General features: G+C 40.7%; 1 protein-coding gene across 1 annotated transcript; it reads left to right on the forward strand.

Annotated features, from left to right (window-relative positions):
- LOC133456378 (uncharacterized) lies at nt 1-27,211 on the forward strand. Its single transcript, XM_061734857.1, has 46 exons — nt 1-333; nt 607-875; nt 1,034-1,182; nt 1,267-1,395; nt 1,479-1,652; nt 1,769-1,942; nt 2,034-2,207; nt 2,315-2,470; nt 2,578-2,800; nt 2,893-3,029; nt 3,115-3,265; nt 3,397-3,500; nt 3,610-3,718; nt 6,335-6,471; nt 13,233-13,426; nt 13,517-13,793; nt 13,926-14,003; nt 14,765-15,883; nt 15,983-16,165; nt 16,278-16,448; nt 16,612-16,870; nt 16,966-17,143; nt 17,257-17,369; nt 17,455-17,473; nt 18,700-18,816; nt 18,902-18,975; nt 19,063-19,223; nt 19,326-19,546; nt 19,673-19,772; nt 19,863-19,951; nt 20,069-20,322; nt 20,429-20,543; nt 20,620-20,817; nt 20,991-21,133; nt 21,231-21,367; nt 21,544-21,641; nt 21,774-21,860; nt 22,158-22,241; nt 22,345-22,386; nt 22,511-22,616; nt 22,846-22,965; nt 25,837-26,148; nt 26,335-26,461; nt 26,584-26,702; nt 26,816-26,862; nt 26,985-27,211. The coding sequence occupies exons 1-46, from the start codon at nt 178-180 to the stop codon at nt 27,141-27,143; spliced, it is 7,743 nt and encodes a 2,580-aa protein (XP_061590841.1). The 5' UTR covers nt 1-177; the 3' UTR covers nt 27,144-27,211.
- Nucleotides 27,212-27,345: the final 134 nt, after the last annotated feature.

The following is a 27,345-nucleotide window of genomic DNA, read 5'->3' on the forward strand; positions in this document are numbered from 1 at the left end:
CACAGACAACAACAGGAGCTGCCACTCAAAACAAAGGACAAAGCCAACACCAAGGGAGACGCATTGCTGATCTTCAGAGAAACTTTTTTTTTTCTCTTTTTTTCTCTAACTGAGCATTTGCTAACTGCAAACAAACTCTCATTTCTGCATAAATTTACATTTGCAGCTCATCTCACCATGAGATGCCACACTTTAGTTGTGTGTTTATTTTTTGGGATATGCATTCAGGATGGATGGAGCATTCCCCTCAAGTCTGTCAAGTCTGTCAAGTCTGTCTTTGTCAGCTTTCCAGGAGACATCATTAAAAACATGACCGATTCGGAGCTGGCACAAGTGAGTAACAGATGGTTCATTTTTTCATGAGTGACTAAAACTCCCAAAACCGGCTCCAATCACGCTGTGCATGGGACTAATTACCTGAACAGAGATCCGTATCAGTGTTAATTAAAATATTTATTTTCTAAATTGAAGCCATGGGTGGGTTTCACACAAAAATAACTTATTCTATGAAAAAACTTCAACAGAATACTTTTCCAAAGAGCTTTATCTCTTTTATCAGCATCGCAGTGCTGGCTCTGATGTGCTTTTGTTATGTGTCGTCTCCAGAATTATCTGAAGAAGTTTGGGTACTTGGAGACGGACTTAGACATGGACAAGGACGAGGACATCAGGTACCGCAGTGATTTCCAAGCTATGAGGTCCATCTCCAAGGCTTTGACCAGGATGCAGAAGCATCTGGGGCTGGAGGAGACAGGACAGCTGGACAGGTCCACACTGGATGCCATGAAACGGCCTCGTTGCGGTGTTCCTGATGTTGCCAACTACAAGACCTTTGACGGGGACCTGAAATGGGACCATCATGAAGTTACTTACAGGTGAGTGGAAACGTAGATGGATTCAATTACAGTGAAAAGCATTTAATTTGGAAAGAATGGAAACCCTCTAAAGAGGGGTTTGAGCTCTCTGATGGGAAGATACCAGCAAATAATTTCTCTGGGAATGTTGATTATATGCCATACTGCTGTCCTTACAGGATCATTAACTATTCTCCCGACTTGGAGAGCTCTTTGATTGATGACGCCTTTGCTAGAGCCTTCAAGGTGTGGAGTGATGTGACGCCTCTGACTTTTACTCGCCTCTTTCAAGACACTGCTGACATAATGATTTCATTTGGAACCCTTGGTATGAGCTTGCTTTTGTTTAAGATAAATCCATAAACCCAGTACAAAATTCAAAAAATAATGTTTAACCCATTGTGTGGTTTAGATCATGGAGACCCATACCCATTTGATGGTAAGGATGGCCTCCTGGCTCACGCCTACCCTCCGGGTGAAGGTCTGCAGGGAGATGCCCACTTTGATGATGACGAGTACTGGACTCTGGGAAAGGGGCCAGGTAATCATCCAACCATGTACTGTTTACTCCATCTAGTGTTCACCTCAGAGACTGTATTCAGTGTACAATCTTCTCTACATCAGTTGTGAAGACCAGCTACGGGAATGCAGAGGGTGCCTTGTGTCACTTTCCCTTCACTTTTGATGGAAAATCCTACACCACCTGCACCACCGAGGGCCGCGAAGACAACCTGCCATGGTGTGCGACCACAGCTGACTACGATAATGACAAGAAATATGGTTTCTGCCCAAGTGAACGTAAGCTTTGTAATTTATATGCATACAGGAGTCAGAATTGCCCTGTATTTGTTCATTAGTTTATGAGACAAAAATTTCAACTTTTTTCCACTCACCCATCTTCGCCTTTCTGACAGTTCTCTACACATTCGGAGGAAACGCAGATGGAGCTAAGTGCACCTTCCCCTTCGTCTTTATGGACAAAGAGTATGACAGCTGTACCGCAGAGGGCCGGAATGATGGGTACCGCTGGTGTGCCACCACAGACAACTTCGACAAGGACAAGAAATATGGATTCTGCCCCAGTCGTGGTAAGTACAGGAAGCACACGGCATGGACCCTGCCAAGTGCTGCCACTTGTTACCTTGTTTAACTGTTACTGTTATGTCTTTGTTTGTCTAGACACAGCTGTAATTGGAGGAAATTCTCAGGGAGAGCCCTGCCACTTCCCCTTTACGTTCTTGGGACAGGAGTATAATTCATGTACAAGTGAGGGGAGAGGAGATGGCAAGTTGTGGTGCAGTACCACTGACGACTATGATGAAGACAAGAAATGGGGCTTCTGTCCTGACCAGGGTTAGTAACACAGATTTGAGACAGAGGAGTTACAGCAGCAGGATAGAATAATAGATGTGCATTCATCTTCATAATTCATTGATGATATTTTACTGTGTGTGTCTCAGGTTATAGTCTGTTCCTGGTGGCAGCTCATGAGTTTGGACATGCCCTGGGCTTGGATCACTCCAGCATTAGAGATGCTCTTATGTTCCCCATGTACAGCTACGTGGAAGACTTTTCCCTGCACAAAGATGACATTGAAGGCATTCAGTATCTCTATGGTGAGGTCATGTCACAATGTTTTACCATGCTTGATTCTATATAAGACATTTTAGATTTTTCCCACAACTAACACTGTCTATCTTCATTTTTTTTTCTTTTTGTCCAGGAAGTAAAACAGGCCCTGACCCTACCCCACCTCAACCCAACACTCCTACTACTACTGCCTACCCAGACACTGATGAGACTGACCCCACAGATGAGCCTGAACCCACTGATGACCCCATCACCACCTCCCCAACTCCCGTGGATCCGAGCAAAGATGCATGCAAGATGATTAAATTTGACACGATCACTACGATTGAAGGAGATCTATATTTCTTCAAAGACGGGTGAGCAAATATATAACTCTATTCAATGCTCTTCTTCTCCGTCCAAGAAATACACATGTTCTGATGACTCAATTTTGCACATTGACCAACAGACATTACTGGAAGAAGGGTAGAAGGGATTCGGCGGCCAAGGGACCGTTCTCTATCTCACAGAAGTGGCCCGCTCTACCAGCTGTGATTGACTCAGCCTTTGAGGACATTCTCACCAAGAAAATTTACTTCTTCTCAGGTAACAAAAACCTCATACCAGTGTCATCACGCTACTGACACATTTGTCAAAAGCTGTACTGATCCTTATTATATTGTCTCTATAGGGACGAAATTCTGGGTATATACAGGCAAGAACACTGTGGGTCCACGCAGTATTGAGAAGCTTGGTCTGCCCAACACCATTCAGAAGGTGGAAGGAGCACTGCAGAGAGGGAGAGGCAAGGTGCTGCTTTTCAGTGGAGAAAACTTCTGGAGGCAAGTTAACGTTGGGGATTTTTTAAATCTTAATTGTGTAAACCTGCAAAAACAAAAAAAAAACAGAGTTTGCATCCAAGTGTCATTGACAGTTTTTTTTTTTTATTTGTTTCTGTGTCTGATCAACACAGGTTGGATGTAAAGGGCCAGAAAATAGACAAAGGCTACCCCAAATATACTTATTCTGTGTTTGGTGGTGTCCCTTCTGATGCTCATGATGTATTCCATTACAACGGTAAGTAAACATACTACCAACCTCAATAAACAACATTCGAAAATTACAAAACAACCTTTAAGGATCCTGATGTGCATTCATTTGCTTTAATCCAATATTTCAAATTTAGGTCACACCTACTTCTGCAGAGACCGGTTCTACTGGCGGATGAATTCCCGCCGGCAGGTGGACCGCGTTGGCTACGTCAAATACGACCTCCTCAAATGTGCCTCAGGAACGTACTACTGAGCTCTATGCATAGATGGGCCGGAGATCATCTTTAAAGTTGTAGCACCCACTTCTTTCTCTGTGCAGGTTCCATGGAAGAATGTGATGCAGTGTTTGTGTAATGCGCCTGTTGCATAATGTGTGTGCTGGGACGTGAATAACTGGACTTTGCTGATGTTTGTAAATCACAACACGTATTGGCATTGGCCTAAATTTAAATCAAAAGCCCAGTCCAGGTAAGCAAATTGCCTTTTTTGGCACTCCTCCGCCCTCAGTCTGATAATCTGTGAACTGATGGTTATGGCAGCCCAAAATCTGAGACCCATAGCCACAATCTAAACAAATACTGTCTGGATCAGATTCCAGATTTGGAGAGTAATTTCTATGTCTGACAGGCTCAGACTCTTGACAGTATTGTATTATGTTAGTATTTATAGCAACATCTAAAGTTAATATTTTTTGTGTCTCATGCTTATTTGTTATGTATGATTATGTTTTTCTTTTGTTTTGTTTTTTCTGAAAATGGTTTCAAAGCCAAATACTTGCACTGGAAGACAATGCACGTCTCCTTCACTGAAATTATTTATGAGACTGTTCATTTTGTATTAAAGTTTTAACTTTCAATGCAATAAACATTCCATGATAACAATTTATTTCTATCAGCATTCTGTCATTTATCAACACAATGGAAAGCGTCAAACTGAACTTAATCTATTCATTAATGGGAGAATTCATGCGAAAGCTGCACGAGGGAATGTATCAACATCAAAAGACCACATTTCCCTGTGAATAAAATAACATAAATCTGCGAGTACATGCAATTGCACCACATCTGTTGTCCACTAACAGGAAGGATTTTCTACATGTCCACACTCTCCATAATTTCATACCCCCTGCTAATGGTTTACATATTAAGACATAAAATAATGAATCTGACAATGACTCAGTTACAACCTCAGATGAGCAATATCACATTCCTTATTAATGCGCTTATTTATTGAAGCAGCATTCAGTCATCAGAGAGTTGAGGCTTTCTCCAGTAATCCCTTTCAAACAAGCCTTACATTTTCAGTATTTAAAAAAAAAGATAAGAGTCTTTATTGTCATTGCACATTGTCATACAGTGTTCACAAGCACAACGAAATTGGGCACAAAGTTCTCCCCTCAGTGCAAATATGTTGAGTAAAACAATAAATAACTAAACCAAACATGCACTTAAAAAAATAAAGAAACATTAGGGGACGTCAGACAGGACAATACTGTAAACAGAAATGTACGGCATATTATAAAAAAGTAATGCATTATTTGACCTTGGCTGAACTTGCTGTGACTCTTCTCCTGTAAAGACTATCTTTCTCAAGTGTGTCATACTCATGAGTAATCTGTTTTACTGCAGATTAATTGACTCTTAATTTTTTGCCTTTGTCAGACTAATAGAAAGCAATATTTGCTTTTATTACGGTATATAATGTATCACTTCTTTCTTCCTTGGCATTGTTTTAACACACATCTGTATGTGCCAGGTCAGCAAAGTGCTATAACTTTTATGTAAAAGGTCATGTCTACTGATTGTCAAACAAACGATGACATATTGTGATATGTTGTTGTTTATCTGAGCTTTCATGACTGAGCACCAAGTCATATTTTATTGTCCTCAACCTTTATACCTTAAAGCTGAAAGTTGATGATCAGTCAGAGCCATGGGGAGGATTTATACTTTAGTAATTCCTCAGTAAAAACCTGGGAAGATCCGCTAAAGTATGCATATGTTTGTAAAGACTTCAGCCAATAATGTCCTTTTCCCAACGTCTTTATTTTTTGATTTTACAAAAAAACAAGGCACATTATACATTCCAGAAGAACATTTGCATCAAAGAACACTGAGACCAATGAGTAAAACAAAACAAAGAAGATACAGAGCGAAAAAGAAAGAAAAGGAATAAACAATAAAAAAAAACAAAAAAAACGCAAGTGATCAATCAGGAATTAAGGTACAAATATACTTATGGAGATGCTGGGCTTTTTGAATCATGCAATATTTTAAATATTTTTCTACTGAATTATTTCGTTTAAATATTCAATAAAGATTTGATTCATTTTCAAAAAGCGACATTTATGAATAAAAAATTTAGCCAATATAATTATATTATTGATTCCAAAGTGTATTTTTGTCCTCCACTTGTAAACCAAATGTAATGCTTTCAAATGTAAGAATGGGAATGGCTTGATTATTATAGGTTATCCAGTATTGGAAAGCGTCCCAAAAGGTCCTAGTTAGGCTACAAGAGAAAAAAAGATGCTCTAAGGTTTCGATGTCTGCGTTACAAAAAGTCATTAGTTTGAAAGAAAGAAATGTCCTTATATTCTTCTAATCCTTGTCCGCAAACATTATGCTCATGTATGCATATTACTCCGCACTATACTGTGTAATCCGCCCTCCCCTAAAAACAATAGTCCACAAACTGATAAAGTTTTCCGGCTATTTTATTTTATAACACCATCCAAAGAGAGAACGCGGCTGTTAAAGAAACACCTTATTAAAAAACAGAAACAAAAACACCCAAGACAAGTCGAGGTTACGACGAGGAAAGGCTCAGCAACTGTTTTCAACAAAAACAATAAATAAGATCCGGCTCGCCGCGCAGGAAGCGAGGAGAGACTCATGGCGCCCGACTAGAAAGAAACCAGCGATTATCGGCTGCCAATTCCGCGTCCCGATCGCCGCCTCCACGCCGAACGACACCCTCCTCTTCGCGTACGGACGGTAAGAAAAAGGAGCGGAGATTCAAACGTCGTCGAGGGAAAATGTTTTAATTTTCTTCAGGGAGAGAGTTGGGGCGGTCTGCCGCCGCTCAGGCCCTTCAGGTCCCCGGGCCAGTAGAGCCCGCAGATGCCTGAGCGGAAACACAAGAGGGCGGCCATGCCGGCGCAGGCAGCACCACGGGCAGCCGCATTCACGCTCCCGCGTCACACCGACGCAGAGCCTACGCCGTATGCTCTGCGTCGGTGTGACGCAGAAGCGTGAATCAGCCTTAATAACTTCATCTTGTCCTCGACGGTTATTGCTCTCTATCCGTGGATGTTGTTGTTGGTGTTTGGATGAGTGTGTGTTGTTTTACAGCTGCATTGTGTTGCGTTACTACAGAGTGTGGTTGTATAAGCAGTCGTTAGTTCTGGCAGCCATGAAGAGGTTTCTGCGACGCTCGTCGCTGCCGTTAATATTATAGATCCATGGTCGCTGCTCAGACGAGCTGCGTTTAAAGCCAGAGCTGCGGCTCACGCAAACACCAACGTGTGTGTGTGTGTGTATGTATGTGTGTGTATATATATATATATATATATATATATATATATATATATATATATATATATATATGTGTGTGTGTGTGTATATATATTTATATGTGTGTGTGTGTGTGTGTGTGTGTGTATGTATATATATATATATATATATATATATATATATATATATATATATATATATATATATATATATATATATATATATATATATATATAAAGAAAGAATATTATAAAGAAAATTAGAATATTGTGATTTTCTGTAATGCAATTACAAAAACAAAAATGTCATACATTCTGGATTGATTACAAATCAACTGAAATATTGCAAGCCTTTTATTCTTTTAATATTGCTGATCATGGCTTATAGCTTAGGAAAACTCAAATATCCTATCTCAAAAAATTGGAATATTCTGGGAATCTTAATCTTAAGCTGTAAACCATAATCAGCAATATTAAAATAATAAAAAAGGCTTGCAATATTTCAGTTGATTTGTAATGAAACCAGAATGTATGACATTTTTGTTTTTTTAATTGCATTACAGAAAATAAAGAACTCAATCACAATATTGTAATTTTCTGATAGTCCTGTATGTGTGCGTGCGTGCATACATACAGGGGTGCACACATACAGGGGTGCACACAAGCCGGGACTCGAGGGCTAGTCTACTGCATGTTTTAGATGTTTCCCTGTCTTCAACACACCTGATTCTAATCACTGGTCGTCATCAACATGTCATCAAGGTCTACACAACTCTGTTTGTGACACAGCCTTGTCTATCACTATCACGGTTGTGTTGAGGCAGGGAAACATCTAAAACGTGCAGTAGACTGGCCCTCGAGTACCGACTTGTGTGCACCCATGTATTTATATAATCTTCCCCCAAGCTGTTGCTCTGATGAACTCTCATCACTTAGTCTCAGTAATCAACCACTGTGCAATAATAATAATAGTCACAATCATATGCTGTAACAATGCACCTTTCAATAACCATGGCTACCTCATACTGCTGCACCTTTTAAATTTTACATTGTATGTTAATACGAGTCATTTGTCTGTTACTGTGTGTAACTATTTAGATCTGGGTTCACTGAGCAACAAAAAAAAAGAAAAATTCCCTGTCTGGCATGTTCCTACTTGGCCAACAAAGCTTATTTTATTCTCTATATATGTGTATGTATGTACAATATTTATATAGTGTATGTATGTATGTATGTATGTCACCTTCAAGGTTAAAGATTGCATGGAAAGCAATATGGGAGAAGACTGATCTTAAAAGTACACTGGAGCAAAATACAAGCATTTAAGTACGGTATTTAGGATTACTAGGCGTCTCATGAACCCACACCAAATCTTTAAATCTTGTTAGAAAAAACAATAAGTAACAGAAAAGTAACAGAAAATGGAAAAGTTGGTAACTGAACAGAAATACCTAAAAACACTTCTTCCTCCACTTCGAAAGTAAATATAGTCACTGCTCAGTCCCAGCTTGATATTTTAAAATAAAGCAATACACTGTTTTATTGTATTTTATCTTTTAGTGAATTTTATTTAAGACCTACTGGCCACTGAAGAAAAAATAAATACAATTCTCTTAAAAAAGGCAGAATTCAGACTTTTTTCTCAGAATTGTATTTTTTTCTTCCTTCTTCTTCAATGGCCTTCATACTCTCCCGTACAGGTCTGTTATTGTCCCCAATGCAGAATTTGGTTCACAGCAATGGTAATGACTGCATAAAACAAAAAACATTGCAGTACAAGACATTTAACAAATAAATATAAATGTTAATAAGGATTGTTGATGTGTTAATAGCAATGATGGGTAGGTAAAGTAGTAAAAATCCAGCTATTAAAGTGGTACTAAATGTTCTATTGACACTTCACTCCAAGTATTTTTATTGCACTTGGAGGAAAGAAAAATCCATTCCTTTTACACTTTGGACTCAATAGCCGGAACCTCCAACCAGTACAACAAAAAAATAAAATCCTCCAATAGAGCAGGTTCACCGCTGGCTGACAGTGTTTGTTCCAGATATCTGACAGGAGAAATTGCCAACCAAAAATCATTAGGATATTAATTTATTTGCTGCATATATCAAAGAGTAAATGAATAGCACTGATTTAAAAATACAAAAGGAAATGAAATACGTTTGCTAACATATTCTTTTGGTTCATTGTTCAATATTATCTAAAATAATATTCACAGATGGTTCAAAAGATCACAAAAGTGTTTTTAAAAATAGACAGAGAAAGATGGTAGCCATTAAAAGAGGAAATACAAGTTTAATTTTAATATATAAATGAGCAGTTGTTGCCTTTCCATTAGATTCATAATGGTTTGAATGAAAAAACAAAACAATGTCTCAGTCCCATCAAATAATATGGTGGAACACAGAAGTATCACGAGATCATGATCAGCGAGGTCAAGCAGAGATGAATAAAATAAGTAAAGAAAATAGATCACATGTTGTTAACTAAGGGCTTCAGTGTTGGTTTCACTGTGCTTACCACACATAATAAAATAAAATCAAACTTCATTTATATCGCACTTTTTCTAAAATAACTGTGCTGAACAATAAAAAAAAATTAAATCAATCCCGTCGTTCCACCAACCATAATCCCTATCAATGTTTAAACACAATCAAAGATTTAAATAAATTATAACATGGAAAACATTGCTGGGCACAGAGAACCAGTGAGGGAACAATATCACACTGTCACAGAGACCCGTCTGCATCTGGGGGCCAGACTGTATAATAGGGGGCCACAACCCACCCAAGGGTGGGATAGAGTCCCAAACACCAACTCTGTTTGGTAGATGTATGGACCAACTACAGCCGAGCTTAGGACATCGCTCCATCAACCGCAGTCAACAGCCCTCCCAATGTGGAAACACTGAGTTTAAAAAGTATGGAAAAATATCAAAATAAGAAATTGGGTTGGTACAAATAAAAAGAAACAAATAATAGATTAAAAAAATCATAATATAAATAGAGGAGTAAATAAATAAATAAGATTGGCAATAAATAATACTAAAATATACTAAGCTGGAAAATCTAAAACAGGATTGACACAAAGAGAAATATTTGTTAAAGGTATTGTGACATCATTTTTAACATGCTTTTAACACTATTAAAAGTCTTGGCCAGCATCCCTCAAATGTGTCTAAAAGAGTGTAACAAGAAAAACTTCACTCTAGTAATCTTTTCCTGGCTTTTTATTACAGTGTTTTTTTGCGCCGTGAAAAATGCTCCCTTTCCCCCCTTTCCTGTCAATCATTGCTCCGCTCCTCCTCCAAACCTCCTCCTCCTCCAGCCATACGCTCACAGCGGCGTCGGAGCGACAGGCGAAGCATGCACGGAAAAGCAGGAGGGCGAACCACAGCAAACAATCATAAAAATAAAGGCATGCAAGCAGCACTGTCCCCTTATCTTAAGTCCAGTCAGTGGCCGCGGGTCTTCTTAGCAGTTTTCCTCCGGTGATTAGAACAAAAGAGGCGTGTTAAGCCTCATTTATGGTTCCGCGTTAAATCGACGCAGAGCCTACGCCGTAGGGTTCAGCGTACGGTGCGCGTCTCCGCGTAACCCTACGCCGTAGGCTCTGCGTCGGTGTAACGCGGAACCATAAATCAGCCTTTATGGTGCGCTGGAGAGGAGAGGAGACAGGGAGCTGGGTGGAGGGGGCGGTGATTTAGCGGATCGTTACGTAACGATCCGCCACCAAACCAGGTGCGCCGTTTTTGCACAGTTATGCGGAAAATCCCAGAAAGCACAAAATACACTGAATGTTAAAAGTTCGTTGTTTTTTGGGTGTAATTGATGTCAAGACACCCAACAAAACACAAAAAATCTAGAAAAATGTGTTTTTCATGTCACAATCCCTTTAAAAGCTAGATTAAAAAAACTAGGTCTTGAGCCTGCTTTTAAGAATGTTAATTAAATTGAGTTTTATTTATATAGCATCTGTTACAAGACAAGTTGCCTCTAGGTGCTTTACAGAGACCCAGAACATGACCCCCGAGCAATAATTACATAAACAATGTAACAATGCCATTGAAAATGGTGGCCTTTCATGGCCTTTCAAGAAACCTTGAGCAGGACCTGGCTCATAAGGAAGGGCCCTCCTGCGGACGGCCAGCTGGGCAGAGCAGGAAAGGAGAGAATGAAGAACAGAGAAAGGAGAAACGCAGACACAATGGTTAGCTGGTGCACTACAGGGATAAACAGATTTAGACAGCAGACACTGACGTGGTCAGAGGGAGGGACTGCGGGGCATCATGCAGCTCCTGAAGCTCTGGCCTGCAAACATGCACAGAAGAGAAAAAAGTATTAAGATTCTCTGTTGCCCTCAGGTTTTCCAGCAGGCTGTTCCGTATAAGTGGGGCGCAGTATTGGAAAGCAGCCTCACCATGGGTTCTTATATGTTAACAATGGGAATTTTAAGAAGGCCGGTGCCGGAGGACCTGAGGGTCCGCAATGGTTCATAAGGTGAAAGCCAATCAATAAGATAAGAAGGCACAAGACCATTAAGACTTACAAACCATAATAAGTACCTTAAAATCGATCCTGGGAGACACAGGGAGCCACAGGGTGATTTTAAACCACTGTAGTGTGAGCCCACTTTCTGGTGTTTGTCAACACACAGGCAGCTGAGTTCTGAAGAAGCTGAAGGTGTGAAATATTGTTTCCTTTTTTTTTAGAAGACCAGAAAGCAGGGCATTACAGTAAACAATGCGACTGGAGATAAAAGCATGCATCAGCATCTCGATTTTGGCCCGAGAGAGGAACGAGCGGACTCTGGCTATACTCTTAAGATGATAAAAACCTGTTGTTTTTTTTGAAAAACAGGTTTTTACAAAAAAAATAAGCAAGAATGATGTGTGGGCTCTTTACTTGATCAGATGGCTTTAAATACAGTGCATGTCATTTTCACAAATGTTTCTCTCTCTTAGCCATGGGACCAATAATTAAAACTTTGGCTTTGCCCTGGTTGAGTTGCATGAAGTTTTCTACCATCCATGACTTAATATCTAAAATACAGTTAAAACTGTCATAGATAGGCCGTGTGTCTTCAGGAGACATGGCAACGTACAGTTGAGTCATCAGCATTGTTGTGAAAATGAATGCCATGTCTCTTAATGACATCCCTAAGTGGAAGCGTATAGATTAAAAAGGATTAGGCCCAGCATTGAGCCTTGGGGCACACAAAATTTGATGTTATTGATCCCTGAGAAGCATGTTTCATATTTGCCAGAAAGCCTCTATCTAGGTAGGATTTGAACCAGTTAAGAACGGTTTCAGAGAGGCCAACCATAGTGTCTAAGTCTATTTATAAGGATTGGATGGTCGACTCTAGTGTATCTAAAACTGGACTTAGATCCAGTAGTACCAGGTATAAAATATTTTGCGAGTCCAGGTTGCACTTAAGATCATTGGCGATTTTTAATAAGGTCGAGAATAATGAGAATGTAGATACAATGGCAATGAAAATGATAAATTATTTGAAAATTAAATTTTTTTTAATAACCAATGGCAGGAGTATCAAAAGCACCGATAAGACCGATTTAAATTTAGTCTGGGCTTCCTCCACCTCTAAAGGTGGTTCGTAATGCTGCAGGCACGGCCATTATGAAGGATGAAAAGCCAGGAATGCATCACCCCTGGGCAAGCCTCCCTCTGTCTCCATGTGAGATTTTGTATACATCTTTTTTGCTGTGCACCTTCATGGCCTTGAATAGCTTTAACCCTGAATACATCTCAGCTTAATTTACATAGTATGTGCCCAATTGACCGTGTAGATCTCCAGATGTGTAATATCTATAGTCCTATCCATAGTTGTTTTGATGTATTTATTTAATTATTATTTTTGTGACAAGATAAACATCCAGAATGTGTCCAGTATGTCTTAAAGCAATATACAGGCTGTAGAAAGGAGACGTTACATTTAATAGAGGCAATTGAATTTTAACCTAAATACACAAAAACATTTATTTAGAGAAACACTGATGAATATATGGCCAATCAATAACTTTAAGGTCTAGTTCAGAGTTCATCTATATCTGTAAAACAACTCAATTCATGTACACTGTCCTCCTGTGGCAAAAAGCAGGACTGAGCTGTGATTCTCTTAACATTGTGAAATTCAAGTAATGTTTCAGGCGTTTTCAGGCACAATTTAACAACGTCAGTTCTGATCCTGACTTTCTGTCTCGGTTTTATGAATAGCTATGGATTCGGAGGAGAATGAGGTGGAGAGCAGCAGTGATGCAGGCCCTTCAGGGATGGAGGAGCCGTCTGAAAGCGGAATGGGCATGGAGTCATCAGAGGCCATGTCTGCAGACAGCAGTGATGCTGCTGCCTCTCATGTTCAGGCTCCAGAGTCGGACTGTCATGTTGGACAGAGCTCAGAGGGAGTTGTGGTAATTTTTTTTTGTTTTTAAACCTCTGTAGGATAAACCCATAAAGTTCTTGCACCATTAAACTAATGTTGCTTTCCTCCCTGTGCATAGGTGTTCATCCCAGAAACCAGCTCTAGTACAGATGTCAGAGTTTCATCCGTCCATCTCCCGGACTCCTCCTCTGTGGCTCAGTCCACCAGCGTGTCCAGTGTCTCCACCGTGACTCAGTCGGTGCTGGTGTCTGAATCGGCTCAAGTGCTGGTCCACTCCAGTGCCGTGTCTGAAGGAGCCATGATGGTTTCTGACTCCACTGCCTCTACTTCTTCAGATCTGGGATCTGCCATTGATAAGATCATCGAATCCACCATTGGCCCCGATATCATGAATGGTATTCCTAATGATTTCTTTTTTTAATGTCATATCCTAGTGCACTAGGACGCTTTGAGATGGTTTTTTTTTTATATCTATGTTGAAAATAGTGTAAATTATGTGAATCTGTGTGCTACCTTTTTATATTAAGGTTGCATTGCAGTGACGAGTGCGGAGGATGGAGGTGCAGAAACTACCCAGTATTTGATTCTACAGGGGCCGGATGATGGTAAGTTTGCTGTTATTGATAACTTATTAATCCTTGAGTTCATTTCAAACATTGAACTTTTGAGTGTATGCAATCAACCATATTTTAGTCATCTAACAAGTAGGGCTGTTCGATTAATCGATTTTAAATCGTAATCGCGATTATGTAATTAGAACGATGTTAAAACGTTTTTTTTTTTTTTTGTTTTTTTTTTTTTGTTTTTTTTTTATACCTTGTCTGCACACATATTAATGATTGATACCATATTAATGATTGATGGAAATACCTCTTGATACCTGCGACAAGTGCCCCATGGGAGAGGCTCTTTAGTGTAGGAGGGGGCGTTGGAACATCGGCCACCGGGTAGACCGGCTCGTGTTCCTTGATTTTTTTTTTTCAGAGATAAAACTTTATATTTTATTATATTTTTTAAAACTTTTTTTCAACTTATTTTACAGAGTTTTGCACTTTATTCATTCATTTTTGGTTTAATAAGAGCAAAGTTTGCACTTAAAGCCCAATGGGGCAAATGTTCAATAAAAAAACAGCATATTTGAAATCATTTCTTTGCCTTTTGTCAATTCACAAAATAATCGTAATCGAAAATCGGATTTTGAGAGAAAAAAATCGAGATTTTATTTTTGGGCAAAATCGAACAGCCCTACTAACAAGTTAATATTTACTTTTGCTTTTAAAATGTACTGAGACTGACAGAAGAACTATTTCCAACCATTTACATTAGATGTGTGCTATTTATCTATATGTCTATATGCCTGGTGCAGGTGCTCCTATGGTAGCCCAGATGTCATCTTCTGTCTTGTCCAACCGTGTAACCATAGAAGCTCTCAACGAAGGTCCCACGTCCACCTGTTTGGAGCAAGGAGACCTGCGGAGGAGTCTTGAACCGGACCAGCCTGATGATCAGCCTGGACACTCGGGTTACCCAGAGGACAGCAGCAGTCAGCCTGACCAGCCCCAACACTCCCACCCCTCCCAGTACATGGACTGCAGTGCAGATGGCCCGGACCAGACAGAGGAGTCTTCATCTTCCTATGTGGAGTGTTCAGGTGAGGAACCTGACCAGACTCGCTCCCAGTCAGGCTTTCCTGACTACAGTGGGAACAACAGTGACCAGGACATGCTGGGATACGTGGAGTGCAGTGGCGCTGACTCAAATCCCACCAGTCATAGTCACTATGTGGTGGAATGCAGCACTGGGTATCTTGAGTGCGCGGTGGACGAGGGAGAGCAGGCACATCATTCCCGCAGTTACATTGACAGTAGCGCTGACCACCGGACGCAGACAAGTCGCCAGTACGTGGCTGATTATGGTGGGGAGTGCATTGCAGCTGCAGATTCTGAGCAGCCCGGTTGTTCTCGGTACCAAGTAAAAGATGATGAAGATGATGAGCAGAACCAGGATCCAGATCAGCCGCAGCACTCACAACAGCAGCCCCAGCACTCCTATTACATGGAGAACAGCAATGGCCCCGAGGCATCGGTTTATGCCGATGACAGCTCCTCATCCGACCAGCTGTTGGCAGACACAGCTGGTTCAGGTGGACTCCCCGAGGCCATGGAGTGCAGTGAGAGTCAGGCCGGGCTCTACATCAGCAGCAGCGGCACATATGCTTCCAACACAGAACCCGACCTGGCACAACAGAGCTCCCCGAGCCCAGAGGAGCCCCAGGGCTCCCAGGACGACACCAGATCGTCCAGGGAAGGAGAAGTATTAAATGTGGCAGAGGGCTCTGGGGACCAGCCGCCAAACCTGGCTGAGTTAGAGGAGATGATGGAGGTCGTGATCGTACACCAGTTCAGGTGTAAGATGTGTCCGTACAAGAGCGCCTCCAAGGACACACTCATCAACCACATGAGAGACAAACACTTCAAACCTGCAGGTAGGGTTTCTGCTTAACTGTTACAACCATGCAAAACCGGGCTGAATTCGTAACTTGGTAGTCATGGTAATTTCTTTTCTTTTTTTTTTTTTTGTAAAGGGGAAACTCCAAAGAAACGAAAACGTGGACGGCCTCCCAAGAGTGAGACATTAGCCCGTCAGAAGGCAGAGAGGGAGGAGGTGGAAAAGAGACAGGCAGCTGAGGTAAATGCTGCTAAACCCCGACAAGGAGAAGAAGAAGAGGATGATTTGGTAGATGCTGGTGCTATCGATGATCCTGCTGGTTAGTGCGGGGGGTAAAAAAAATTAAGTATTCCAATAAATCTGGTCTGGTCATTCCTCTAATCACAGAATTTTATTTTTTCCCCTCACATTGGTCATCTGTTTATCTCTAGAGGACAGTGACTACAACCCAGCAGATGAGGACAGCAAAGGAAGAGCTCCTGCTGTCATGAAGAAGCCCTCCACTCCCATCTCCTCCTCCTCCTCCTCGCAAGGGCGCCCACGGCGAAAGGTTGGCCGTCCAAGGAAGTACTGCGCTTCAGATGAGGGCTACAACAGCAAGGGTGAGTTCTTGGTTTCATGGTGTAAAATAAAAACCCAAGTTTTGAACTTTAACTTGCTGGAACTTTGTTCTTCTTTGTTATTGATCATTATTCATCTTCCTTCTCATTCTTCTTCTTCTTCATTACCTACTGCTACTGAAACTGCAACAAATGTGTCTTACAGAGGCAGAAAGCGTTGAGAAGCAGCCAGTGGATAATGTAGAGGCTAGTCCATCGAGAGAGGCAAGCTCCTCTGGTTTAGGCAGCGTTCCAGTCATGGAAACCAATGGAGTCAAAGCTGAGGCATCAATAAGCCAGTCGGACTCTGAGAACAAAGACCCTTCGTCCAACTCCATGCAGGACGAGGAGTTCTTACCAAGGAAACGTGGCAGACCTTCCAAGCGCTTCTTACGCAAGAAATATAAGAAATATATAAACAGAAGGCAAGTCTCAAATGATTTAAATCTTGTTGTGATTGGAATTTATTAAAATGTTTTCTTGAAACAATAATTAACTTGTTTTCTTCACCGTCTTTCAGTCGGTACTATAAATCCCTCAAACCTCTCCTGCGGCCTCACAACTGCTGGATCTGTGGTTCCCGCTTCCTCACTCAAGAGGACCTGCGCTTCCATGTCGACTCTCATGAAGGCAGCGATCCCGAGTTGTTCAAGTGTCTGCAGTGCAACTATCGCTGCAAGCGCTGGTCTTCACTCAAGGTCAGCACAAATAAAACTAGACGCAGCATTCAGGACGAGCTCAGGTCATACGTATGTACATTTATCTAAAGTGTCCTTTAAATCATTGGGGTATTTAATTATTTACTTTGCAGGAGCACATGTTCAATCATGAGGGTACAAAGCCTTTCAAATGTGAAGAGTGCGATTACTCAAGTGTTTACAGGAAAGATGTAATTCGACACTCAGCAGTCCACAACAAAGAGAAGTAAGTAACTCATGTAACATGCATAGTGAAAATGTTTCATAGGTTTTGAGATCATTTAACTTACTGCTTTCTTTCTACCTTACAGGAAAAGAAAGACTGAATTGGTAAGATTTTCATTTTGGCCATATTTGAGGTACTTAATATTATGCTCATTAACTATGAAGAATAATAGTACACAACATCCCTCCGCCACAACATGAACACCTATTGCTGCAGACCAAAGGTAAAAAATAAAAAAGGACATATTCATGAAAGGGTCAACTGTGAAGCCAATGTATGTGCCTTAAAAACAAAGTGTGGGATATCTAGATAAATCTAGATGTACTGCTAGCAGGTAGGTCTATCTACCATCCGTTGGAGCTCATTAAATATGCCCGAAAGACTAGGGGAGCCTGTCACATCAGTCTGTCTATGTAGACAGGTTCTGGGCAGGTTTAAAACGATGACGACAAAGCGCAGACGTAATCTGGATGTAAATGGTGTAGATGGCTGCAGCTGAGGATTAATGGCTGTTGGAATCGGTTTTTGGCATCGACACTTAAAGATTCAGACTTTTCTTCCAAAATTGAACAGAAGACACTCAAATCGTTCCTTTGCTAATTAGATGTATTTGCTGTTTTGCCAACAGACTACAGTAAAAGTTCAATTTACGCTTCTGCACAACTCAGTCTCCCTTTGACTTGTTTGTTTCACTCCGACTACGCAACCTCGTCCTTTGTTCTCATTACCTAACTGTATTCAGAGGCAGTTTAATAAGCAGCTGTTGGTGTTGCCCCTTGGATGGGGAGGCCTATGGATCTTTTTCAGACCCTACATCTTTCTAAATGTGTGCCTGGTCCATCAAACTATCATCTGTTGGTTGAAACAAAACAACAAACTATGGAGATGTGGTTCCTCCTCCTTCCCCATCTCCCCAGTGCGCCCCCCCCAGAACAAGCTCCATCATGAACTGAACCCAAGCCTTAGCCCAGCTTCATGTCAACACATCCTAGCCCTCACCCTGTCAATGTTTGTGCTGGAAGAATGTTTGTTATGGCTTTGGGGTGCTGGCTGGCGCCCTTTATGCTGTTTTATTCATGAGATGGGCTTCACCTGCAATAATTCATGGATGAATTGGTGCTGTCGCAGTACTTTGACGTCCATATTATTTCTGAGCTCACACAAGAAGTCGTTATTATTCACGTTACTTGTCAGTACATTTAATAATGTAGCTCATCGGTGTTTGTCTTGAATTCTGGTGCAGCCAGTTTCTGTTGTGGCTGAATACTTCTGTCTTTAGAGTCACTTAGTGTAATTAGTTAACACTGAGACTTCTTTTCAATTCTTTCAGGCACCAAGGATGTCAGAGTTCCCCTGCCCGGTGTGTGGCAGGGTCTACCCCATGCAGAAGAGACTGACCCAGCACATGAAAACCCACAGTTCAGAGAAACCCCACATGTGTGATAAGGTCTGAAAAAAAACCAACCCATTATATAACCCAAGAGCCATTCCAGTTAACAGTGGTTAAATATCACGTGTTTCTGTTTTGACAGTGTGGTAAATCCTTTAAGAAGCGGTACACCTTCAAAATGCACCTGCTGACACACATTCAGTCTCTTGGAGACAAGTTAGTACTTAAAACTTTTCCTTGTCATCCAATAGTCTCTACTTTTTCAAATGTTGTCATACTAAATACATTTTTTGCATTTGTCAGGTTTAAGTGCGAGTTTTGTGACTACTCCTGTGAAAACAAGAAGCTCCTGCTGAACCATCAGTTGTCTCACACCAACGACAGGCCCTTCAAGTGTGACTACTGTAAATATTCCACTTCAAAAGAGGAGTTTCTGGTCTCCCACCTGGCTATCAAACACACAGGTCAGTGTGTGAGGAAAGGTTTCACGGTTCATGAAAGCAGAGTGTGCCTCTATGCTCACCTTTGGATGACACGTAGTCACACAGAGTTATGACTCTCTACAGGGGAGAAGCCTTTCTCCTGTGATATGTGTCACTTCATGACCAAGCACAGGAAGAACCTGCGTCTCCATGTGCAGTGTCGCCATCCTGAGGCTTTTGAGGAGTGGTCTGTAGCTCACCCCGAGGAGCCTGTGAGGAGACGGCGGAGACCCTTCTTCTCCCTGCAGCAGATAGAGGACGTCAAGCACCAACAAGACGACTCACAGGATTTGCCAAACACCATTGTGAGTTTGTTCTTTTTGGTTTGTTTGTTTTAATATAATGTAGGCCTGTTTGGGATTTACCTTCATCATGTGTTGTATTTTGTGGCATTGTTTATTCTAAAACCATATTTCACCATCTTTTATAAGGTCACTGTGGATTCGGCAACATTACAAGCCATGCAAGGTATGGAAAATGCCTCGGTGTCCCAGGATGCATTGGGAAATACAACTATCATCTACGAACAAGGTGAGCTTTTTGGAAGTTATATTTTTAACATTTATGATGGAATATGTAGCTTTTGGACTAATACTTTAATTGTCTCTGTGTGTTCTGTAGGGGAATCCAGTGATCTGTCGGCTCAAAGTGCTCTAGACTTGCTCTTGAATATGAGCAATGCTCGGGAACTAGTTGGAAACTCCTTACAGGTTCAATTGAATACATCATTATAGTCATTACAGTATTATACGTAGGAAATGTATATTTTTAATATATATATATATATATATATATATATATGAACGTTAACAGATTGTGGTCCACAGGTTGCAGTGCTGAATTCAGATGGAAAAGCTATGGAGAAGGGGACTGTGAGCGCAATAAGCACAGCACCAGGCCAGCCTCAAAAAATCGTGACCTTCCATGTGACCGAGAATGGTGAGACGGTGCTACAAGAGGCCTACGAGGCAGCCACCTCTGAAGCAGGAGATCTCAATCACATCGCCATTGAAGGCTATGAGGGTGACGGGGACTTCAGCGTGGTGGAACAGACCGGAGAAATCCATAATTCTGGTTATAGGTAACATGACATAACATTCTGATTTTTGTCTGATTAGGATTATGTCATCACACTGAAAATATAGACTGGCAGCTCAACTAATCTTATGAAACGGCTTTTTTTGCAGTAATGGTGAGAGCAATTCTCCTCAGGCGTTGGAAGTCTCTGGGTCAGACAATCTAAAAAATGACAAGTACTATCTTACTTCAGAACTTGCTGATGGTGTACTTCAACAAGTGGAGGTAATGATCACCTAACACTTATTTTTTGTATGTATAGATATTCCTGTGTCTGACTGTGCTTCTCGTCTTCTGTCAGCTGAGTAGTGAAGCCCCAGCCTCTCCGTCTGCAGTGAGCTCTCCCAGCCTCAGCACCAAGAGGTTTTCCTGTCGAATCTGCATGGAGTCTTTCCACGGACGCTCTGACATGGAGAACCACAAGAGGTCGCACTTGGATCCCCACACTTTCAAGTGTCCTGACTGCGATTTCACCTCCACCTCCTGGCCGGAGGTCAAGGTGGGTTTCTGCACAGCATTTTCAAAAATGAGTTGTTTTTTTCTGTTTTTGCTTCCACTGACTGCTGAAAGATTCTCCTCTAGATACAATTTCTGTTAGTATGAGACAAATTGGCTATTAAGAGGATGTTATTTTAAGGGGTTTCAGTCTGTCTGACTCTTTTCTCTCTGCAGACTCACACGGAGCTGCATTCCTACCTGCGACCTCATAAGTGCTCAAGCTGCAGCTTTGCCTCAAAGAACAAGAAAGACCTGCGCAGGCACATGATGACCCATACCAACGAGAAACCCTTTGGTTGCAAACTTTGTGGACAGAGGTTGGAGCATAACACATCTGTGATATTTAGACATGAGAGGTATTAAACAGCTTCCATTAGCGTTTTTTTTTTTGTGTGTGTGTGTTCACTATCTTAGATTTAACCGTAATGGTCATCTGAAGTTTCACATGGAGCGTCTCCACAATCAGGAGCATCCGGCACGCAAAAGCCGCGGCACATCTCAGCAAACGATCATCGTTCACAGTGATGAGGAGGCTCTAGCCACGCTGCAGTGTAAGGAACAAACACAAGTCTGCACAACATCATACCTGCAGATGAGTTTGATCTGAAAAAATTGATGAACTGATAATGAATGATTGCACATATCAAGGTTCAAACCTGGCTTGCTACATTCAGTGTTGCACAAAACTACAAACATCAACATTAAAGTATGTGTGCATGTGCAACAGCCCTACAGGCTCATCAGGGGGTGATCACTCCAGAGCGGTTGCAGGCCCTGGGACAAGATCACATTATTGTAGCTCAAGACCAGGCGCTATCAGACCAGGTAACAACACTCATACTAAATACAATATAGTGGTCATTTATTCTGCAAATAGCTTATATTTGCATTTAGTAATAAACCACATAGTATTTCCTAAAAAAAAATAAAAATGTAATGCATTGTGTCCATTATCAGGAGGAAGGTACCTACATCCAGCAGATAACCACCATAGATGGGCAGACTGTTCAGCAGCTGATGTCAGGAGATAATCAGGTTCATGAGGTAGGAGCCTTTTATGTTATAATTGTAGTGTTTAAATGCACGTAAGATAAACTAGTCTGAAAAGGTATTACAAGTAAAATAAACAAGTTTAAAAAAAGGAGATGATGAAATGAATATGTTTAAGTTTTGTAAATGCCATCAAGATAATGTGTATTTGATGGAACATATTTTGCTTTCATTGTGGTATATTGGGATAAATGAGACTCAAGACAAGATTTTAAACCCTACCTCTGCAGCTGAGTCTGTATTATTTTTGTAAGCTCTTACCTTACAGTATTTACACATTTCTTGGTTCAGGTCCAGTACATCATCTCACAGGATGGAGTTCAGCACATAATCCCTCAGGAGTATTTAGTAGTAGCTGATGGTAACCACATACAGGTCAGTATGTTGTTTTAAAAAAAATAGGAATACACCTTTTATTGATAAAAAGATGCATCATTTGAAAATGAGATTGTCTGTTGCACTTAAACTATCTTTTTAGATGCCAGATGGACAGATAATCCAGTATGAGCATGAGCAACAGGTGAGATGGATTTTAATGATCTTAAACTATTCTCTAGCTAAACTAAATAGCTTTTTAAAGTAACAAAGTTTTTTTTTTCTTCTTTTATCAAAGCATGACTGTTATTTATCCTTTATGTGTACAGATTGCTGTAAGTCATGACGGTCAGATCCAGTACTTGCCCGTGAGTTCAGAGCAACAAGTAGTGGACCCTGAAGAGTTGGACGCTGCTGCCCACTCTGCTGTCACAGGTCAGCTCCGTTCTTAACATGGATCACATATTTCATTAACAAGTTTGCTCTTACAAGTGACACATTGACCCTAGATGGTCTACATTTAACGAACTGTCCACCTGTCTTGCCCTTTTTAGTGGCTATTTATGATTTATGATAAAGCTGAAACCACCATTACACGCAGGAATAGTCTCTGCAGCACCAAGACAAAACAATCAGACTGATAAATCTTCTGTTTTTCCTGCAGCCGTAGCAGACGCAGCCATGGTGCAGACCCAGACGGTCTACACTGAAGCTACACCTGAACAGCTGGAGCATCTGCAGCAACAGGGCATCCACTATGACGTCATTACTTTCACCAATGAGTAGGAGTGCAAATGCTGCAGGACAGAAAAAACAGAAACTACCATGACCTGATAGAACAGTGACCTCATCTTATTTATCCATTCATGCAGTGAGCGGCTGTGATCTAAAGCTTTATCTCCTCCGCACTATCAAACGCTTGTGGCAGCTGCATTGCTCAAGATCAGCGGCTTTTTATACATTCAGATAACTTCAACTCTTGCTTCTAACTTATTTGTAGGACTATGCATTAAAGAGTCAGAGTGAACAAGGTTTGTCTTTTCTGCAATTATTGGGACTGCGTTTATGTGCCTCAGCTGCTTCAACTTGAAAGTCAGTGTTATCAAAGAAAATACAAAGGTTTATACCATGTTTTAGAAAACATTGAATACTTTTAGTTCTGGAGAATAATGGAAATTAAAGGGAGGTTTTTTTTGTTTTTTTTTAAAATCTGTAATAATTTACATATGTTGTTAGAATTCTGCAAGTTTAGTAACTATTTATGTACATACCTTTTGCATTTGTTGTCTGTATCATTATGGAGGATATGTTTTCATTTAGTGACTACAAAGTATATTATAAGTCCGAAGCTGACACCAAATAAATCACTTTGTGTATACACGGGAATGTTCGTCAATGTCTCCATAAACATTTTCAGTCCACTTGTAATCATTTTGCCAAAGTGTCCCCTGGGTAAGACACTCGACCCCACATTGCCCTTATTGTCACTAATATTGCCGGTCCCGAGGCTGGATAAGAGAGGAAGCCTGCGTCATGAAGGGCACCAGACATAAAGATGCATGCCAAAAACATTGCTCTGTTGTAACAACCCCTACAAGGAAAAAAAACAAACATAAAATAGCACTAAGACAACATACACAATGATAAAACTAAGAAGTATTGATTTAAAAAGAATCAGTACAACCAAAAAAGCTGAACAGAGGCAATGACATTTGAGTTAAAAAAAAATGCCTCTCCACTCAGAAGGTGGGAAAGGGTCAGCAACATGAACTACGAGCAGAGCATCCCTGGAGGGCTGATGATGTCAGAGCAAAATACTGTTTCACAACAAAAAACACAACAGAAAAATGAATAAAAATGAAGATTTCATCATGTCATATCTGGAAATATACACTTTGTGTCTGATCAGTTCTTGTTTACCCCTCAGACTGCTCTGTATCATCTGATGACTCCTCTCTGCATCTTGTTTTGTTCCTGTTCTGTGTGAAACCATGGAAACCAAGTCACAAGCTGTGGAGTCCTACACGGCGAGTTTAGTGTCTTCACCATTTCTTTAGCTTTCCCTCATTGTCAAGCCTAGAGGATGTTGGACAACGCCCTTTTGAGGTTATAAATAAACAAATATTAGATCTTCTTGCTTCACTTTATTTATCTCCCATGAGAATGTTAACAAAGTACATTATAGCATTAAAGATTTGAAGGATCATCTTTCATCTGCACATGAGGGACACAACTGAAAATGCACCATGTAATGTCAGAGATCAAAACAGAAATGATACTGTAGAGGAGAAGACTATATATCCTTTCTTTTGATTTGATTTTTGATTTGTTTATTTGCACAACATAAGAACGGTACAAAAGTTGAAATGAACATAAAAGCATGAAAATATGTGCAGGTGAGAAAGGAAGCCCTAAATGGGCTTATTCAAAGTTCTCACCAAGAAAATACATTATATTGTAATAATAGCAAGAACAAAAAACAAAAAACAGCGTTCCAAAAAGATGGATATTTACAAACAAACAATTTCTCGGTTGAATGAGTGTGTGTGCTTGCGTGTGAGCATGCACATGTGTGTTTGTATGTGTGTGTGTGTGCGTGTGTATGTGCACGTGCAGAAGTGAGTCCCCATTAAGTGGAAGCACTTCTAGACGCTTGATCCATAAGGCTGGTCTTCAATCTCTGTTTAAAATTACTAATAGACAGTGAAGATTTAGCAATAAGTATATGAGAGTTCCAGAGTGAGGAACCTCTGTCTTTGATGGAGAACTGACTGCTATTGGTACGACTGAATGAAGAATGGAGATCCTCAAATTGTCTGGTATTATAGTTATGAATTTGTGAATTGGTCTTAAAAAAATCTTTGAAAGTACTTGGAAGCATATTTGCAAGATAAGTGCATTTGTAAATGAAAGCACATGATTGGAGTATGTTAATATCATAGATGGATAATAAATTAAATTTTTTAAACAAAGGGGCAGATGGGGCCAAATAGGAGGCAGAAGTAGCTATTCTTACAAACTTCTTTTGAGTAATGAGTAATTTGTGTAAATTTGATGAATATGTACTTGCCCAAACAATGTTGCCATAAATGAGATAAGGATAAATTAAACTATAATAAAGAGTAACGAGACAAGCCTGATGGACCAAACCTCTGATTCTTCTGATGATACCAAGGGATCTAGAGATTTTGTTAGTTACAGAATGTATATGCTCTTTCCAGGACAAATTCTCATCCACAAAGACACCTAGAAATTTGGTGGATGAAACCTGATTGATTGTAATACCACCAAAAAATAAAATTAGATTTGTTAACATTTAACGACAACTTATTTGCAAGGAACCATTTTGAAAGCATTGCTATACCAGAATTAGCTTGCTCAATAAGTGAATCAAAATTTCCCTTTTCTTCACACAGGGACATGTCTTTTTATGTCATCCAGCTGATGAGCAAACTATTTCCTCTTCTCCCGTCTCGGGAAGTGCCTCTACTCCTCCAACAAGCATGTAAGCAGTTGACAAAGTGCTGACACTCTGTGAAGATTACTCCAAAGATGAAGTTTTCATTTGTCTTCATTCTTTTACTCGGTATGCCGTTGCAATTTTCTTTTCTCCTGAGCTTGTGAAAGCCATTAACAAGAAATCTTTGTTTTCCAGATATCCCTCATCTAAAAGGGCAGCAGAGAATCGAGGAGCTTCAACACATTTTGCTGAGACTCTCCTTTCCCCCGTTGTACAACAGCTACATCAAGTTCTGCTGCAAGCTGTATCCTGGAGGATGCTACAAGGTGTTGGACAGTGCAGGGTATACGTACGACTCACTGAGTGGAAGGGTTACAAAAGAAGAGAGAAATGGATGGATTGAGTTTCAAATATCAAATGTGCAGCTTAGCGATGCAGGTTATTACAGGTGTGCTATTCTGGGAGGCCCAAACCAAATCTATGCAGACTATTATGTCGAGGTTTCTGGTGAGTTTTTCTCATGGTGTTCTTCATTGTAATTCGGTTCAAGAGAAGCATTTACAGAAAAAATCTTACTTGTGATATATGGTTACTGACAGTTTATGTTTTTTGCTTTTGTGAGTGTGTGCAGGACAAATAGTTTAAATGTAGCAGTAAACTCAGACGTCTGAATGTATGATTTTGCTTTTGCAGAAGCTTCAGATCATTCCCCCCAGACTCAGTCTCCACTGACAACAACCATCAAAACCCCAAAAACCTCCACAGCACTGCCGGAGTCCACCGGGCCCATCTCAGCTCAGGACCACGGTGACAGTAGCAGGTGTTTTCACTCCTCAGATGCTTGTTTGCGTTGCTCGGCTGGTAAAGTTGTTATCTTTGCAGGGTGAAGAAAAAGAAGCGTAAAGAGCCATCTAAATCTCTGGTCTTCCTGTCTCTCTCTAGATCTCCCTGGAGTTTTACTCTCCCACTGGCTGTCCTCGTGTCCATGACCATTGTGATTTCCATCACTTCAGGGATTGCCATTGTTTTCTGCAGAAGCAAAGCAAGATGTCAACAGTCGGGTAAGCAGTTTCCAAGAACTGATGATGCTAAAGATTGAACACTGGTGGTAATATAATGTTCCTTGTTAAGGATTGAGAACCAATGTGATGTTGATTTTATTCCTGTGTTGTAGACATATATGGAGAAACTGTGTGTGAGCCAGTGAAACAAGAGGCCCCGGTAGGTGCAGAAGAGGGAACATAACTGTCTGTCTCTGACTCACGGTCATGCTGATGGGGAGACATTATTACGCTTCAAACTTCCTCCACACGTGGTACCTTGACACAGTTTGCCTCTTGTAGGAAATGAGTGGCACGATCTACACAACAGTGGACTTCAGACCTCAAAAGATCCCCGAGGTTGTGTACGCAAACCTGCACGTGCACAAAACAGAGGCAGACGCCCGCGACGCAGAGCGTGCTGGGATGGTGGAGTACTCCACGCTGGCAATCCATCAGTGATTTGCAGAGTTTGCAGGACCACTTTGTTTGTTTGTTGCTCTTCATATGAAGATTTATTATTAAGAGCTTGATAGATTTTGGTTAGAGAGGAGGGATGCAACACAAAGACTCAACTGTGTTTTAGGTAATACAGAAATGTTTGGAGTTAAGCAACTATGAGACTGGATTTCTGTCATAATTTGATTGAGCATCAACCTTTATG

The sequence above is a fragment of the Cololabis saira genome, chromosome 12, assembly GCF_033807715.1.
Source record: "Cololabis saira isolate AMF1-May2022 chromosome 12, fColSai1.1, whole genome shotgun sequence".
Lineage (NCBI taxonomy): Eukaryota > Metazoa > Chordata > Actinopteri > Beloniformes > Belonidae > Cololabis > Cololabis saira.

Excerpts from the sequence above, each read along its gene's own strand:
- LOC133456378 (XM_061734857.1), top strand. The coding sequence starts at position 178 with ATGAGATGCCACACTTTAGTTGTGTGTTTATTTTTTGGGATATGCATT. Across the intron at positions 2,208-2,314 it reads GGGCTTCTGTCCTGACCAGG|GTTATAGTCTGTTCCTGGTG; the intron begins GTTAGTAACACA and ends TGTGTGTCTCAG. Across the intron at positions 18,976-19,062 it reads ATTCAGTCTCTTGGAGACAA|GTTTAAGTGCGAGTTTTGTG; the intron begins GTTAGTACTTAA and ends TGCATTTGTCAG.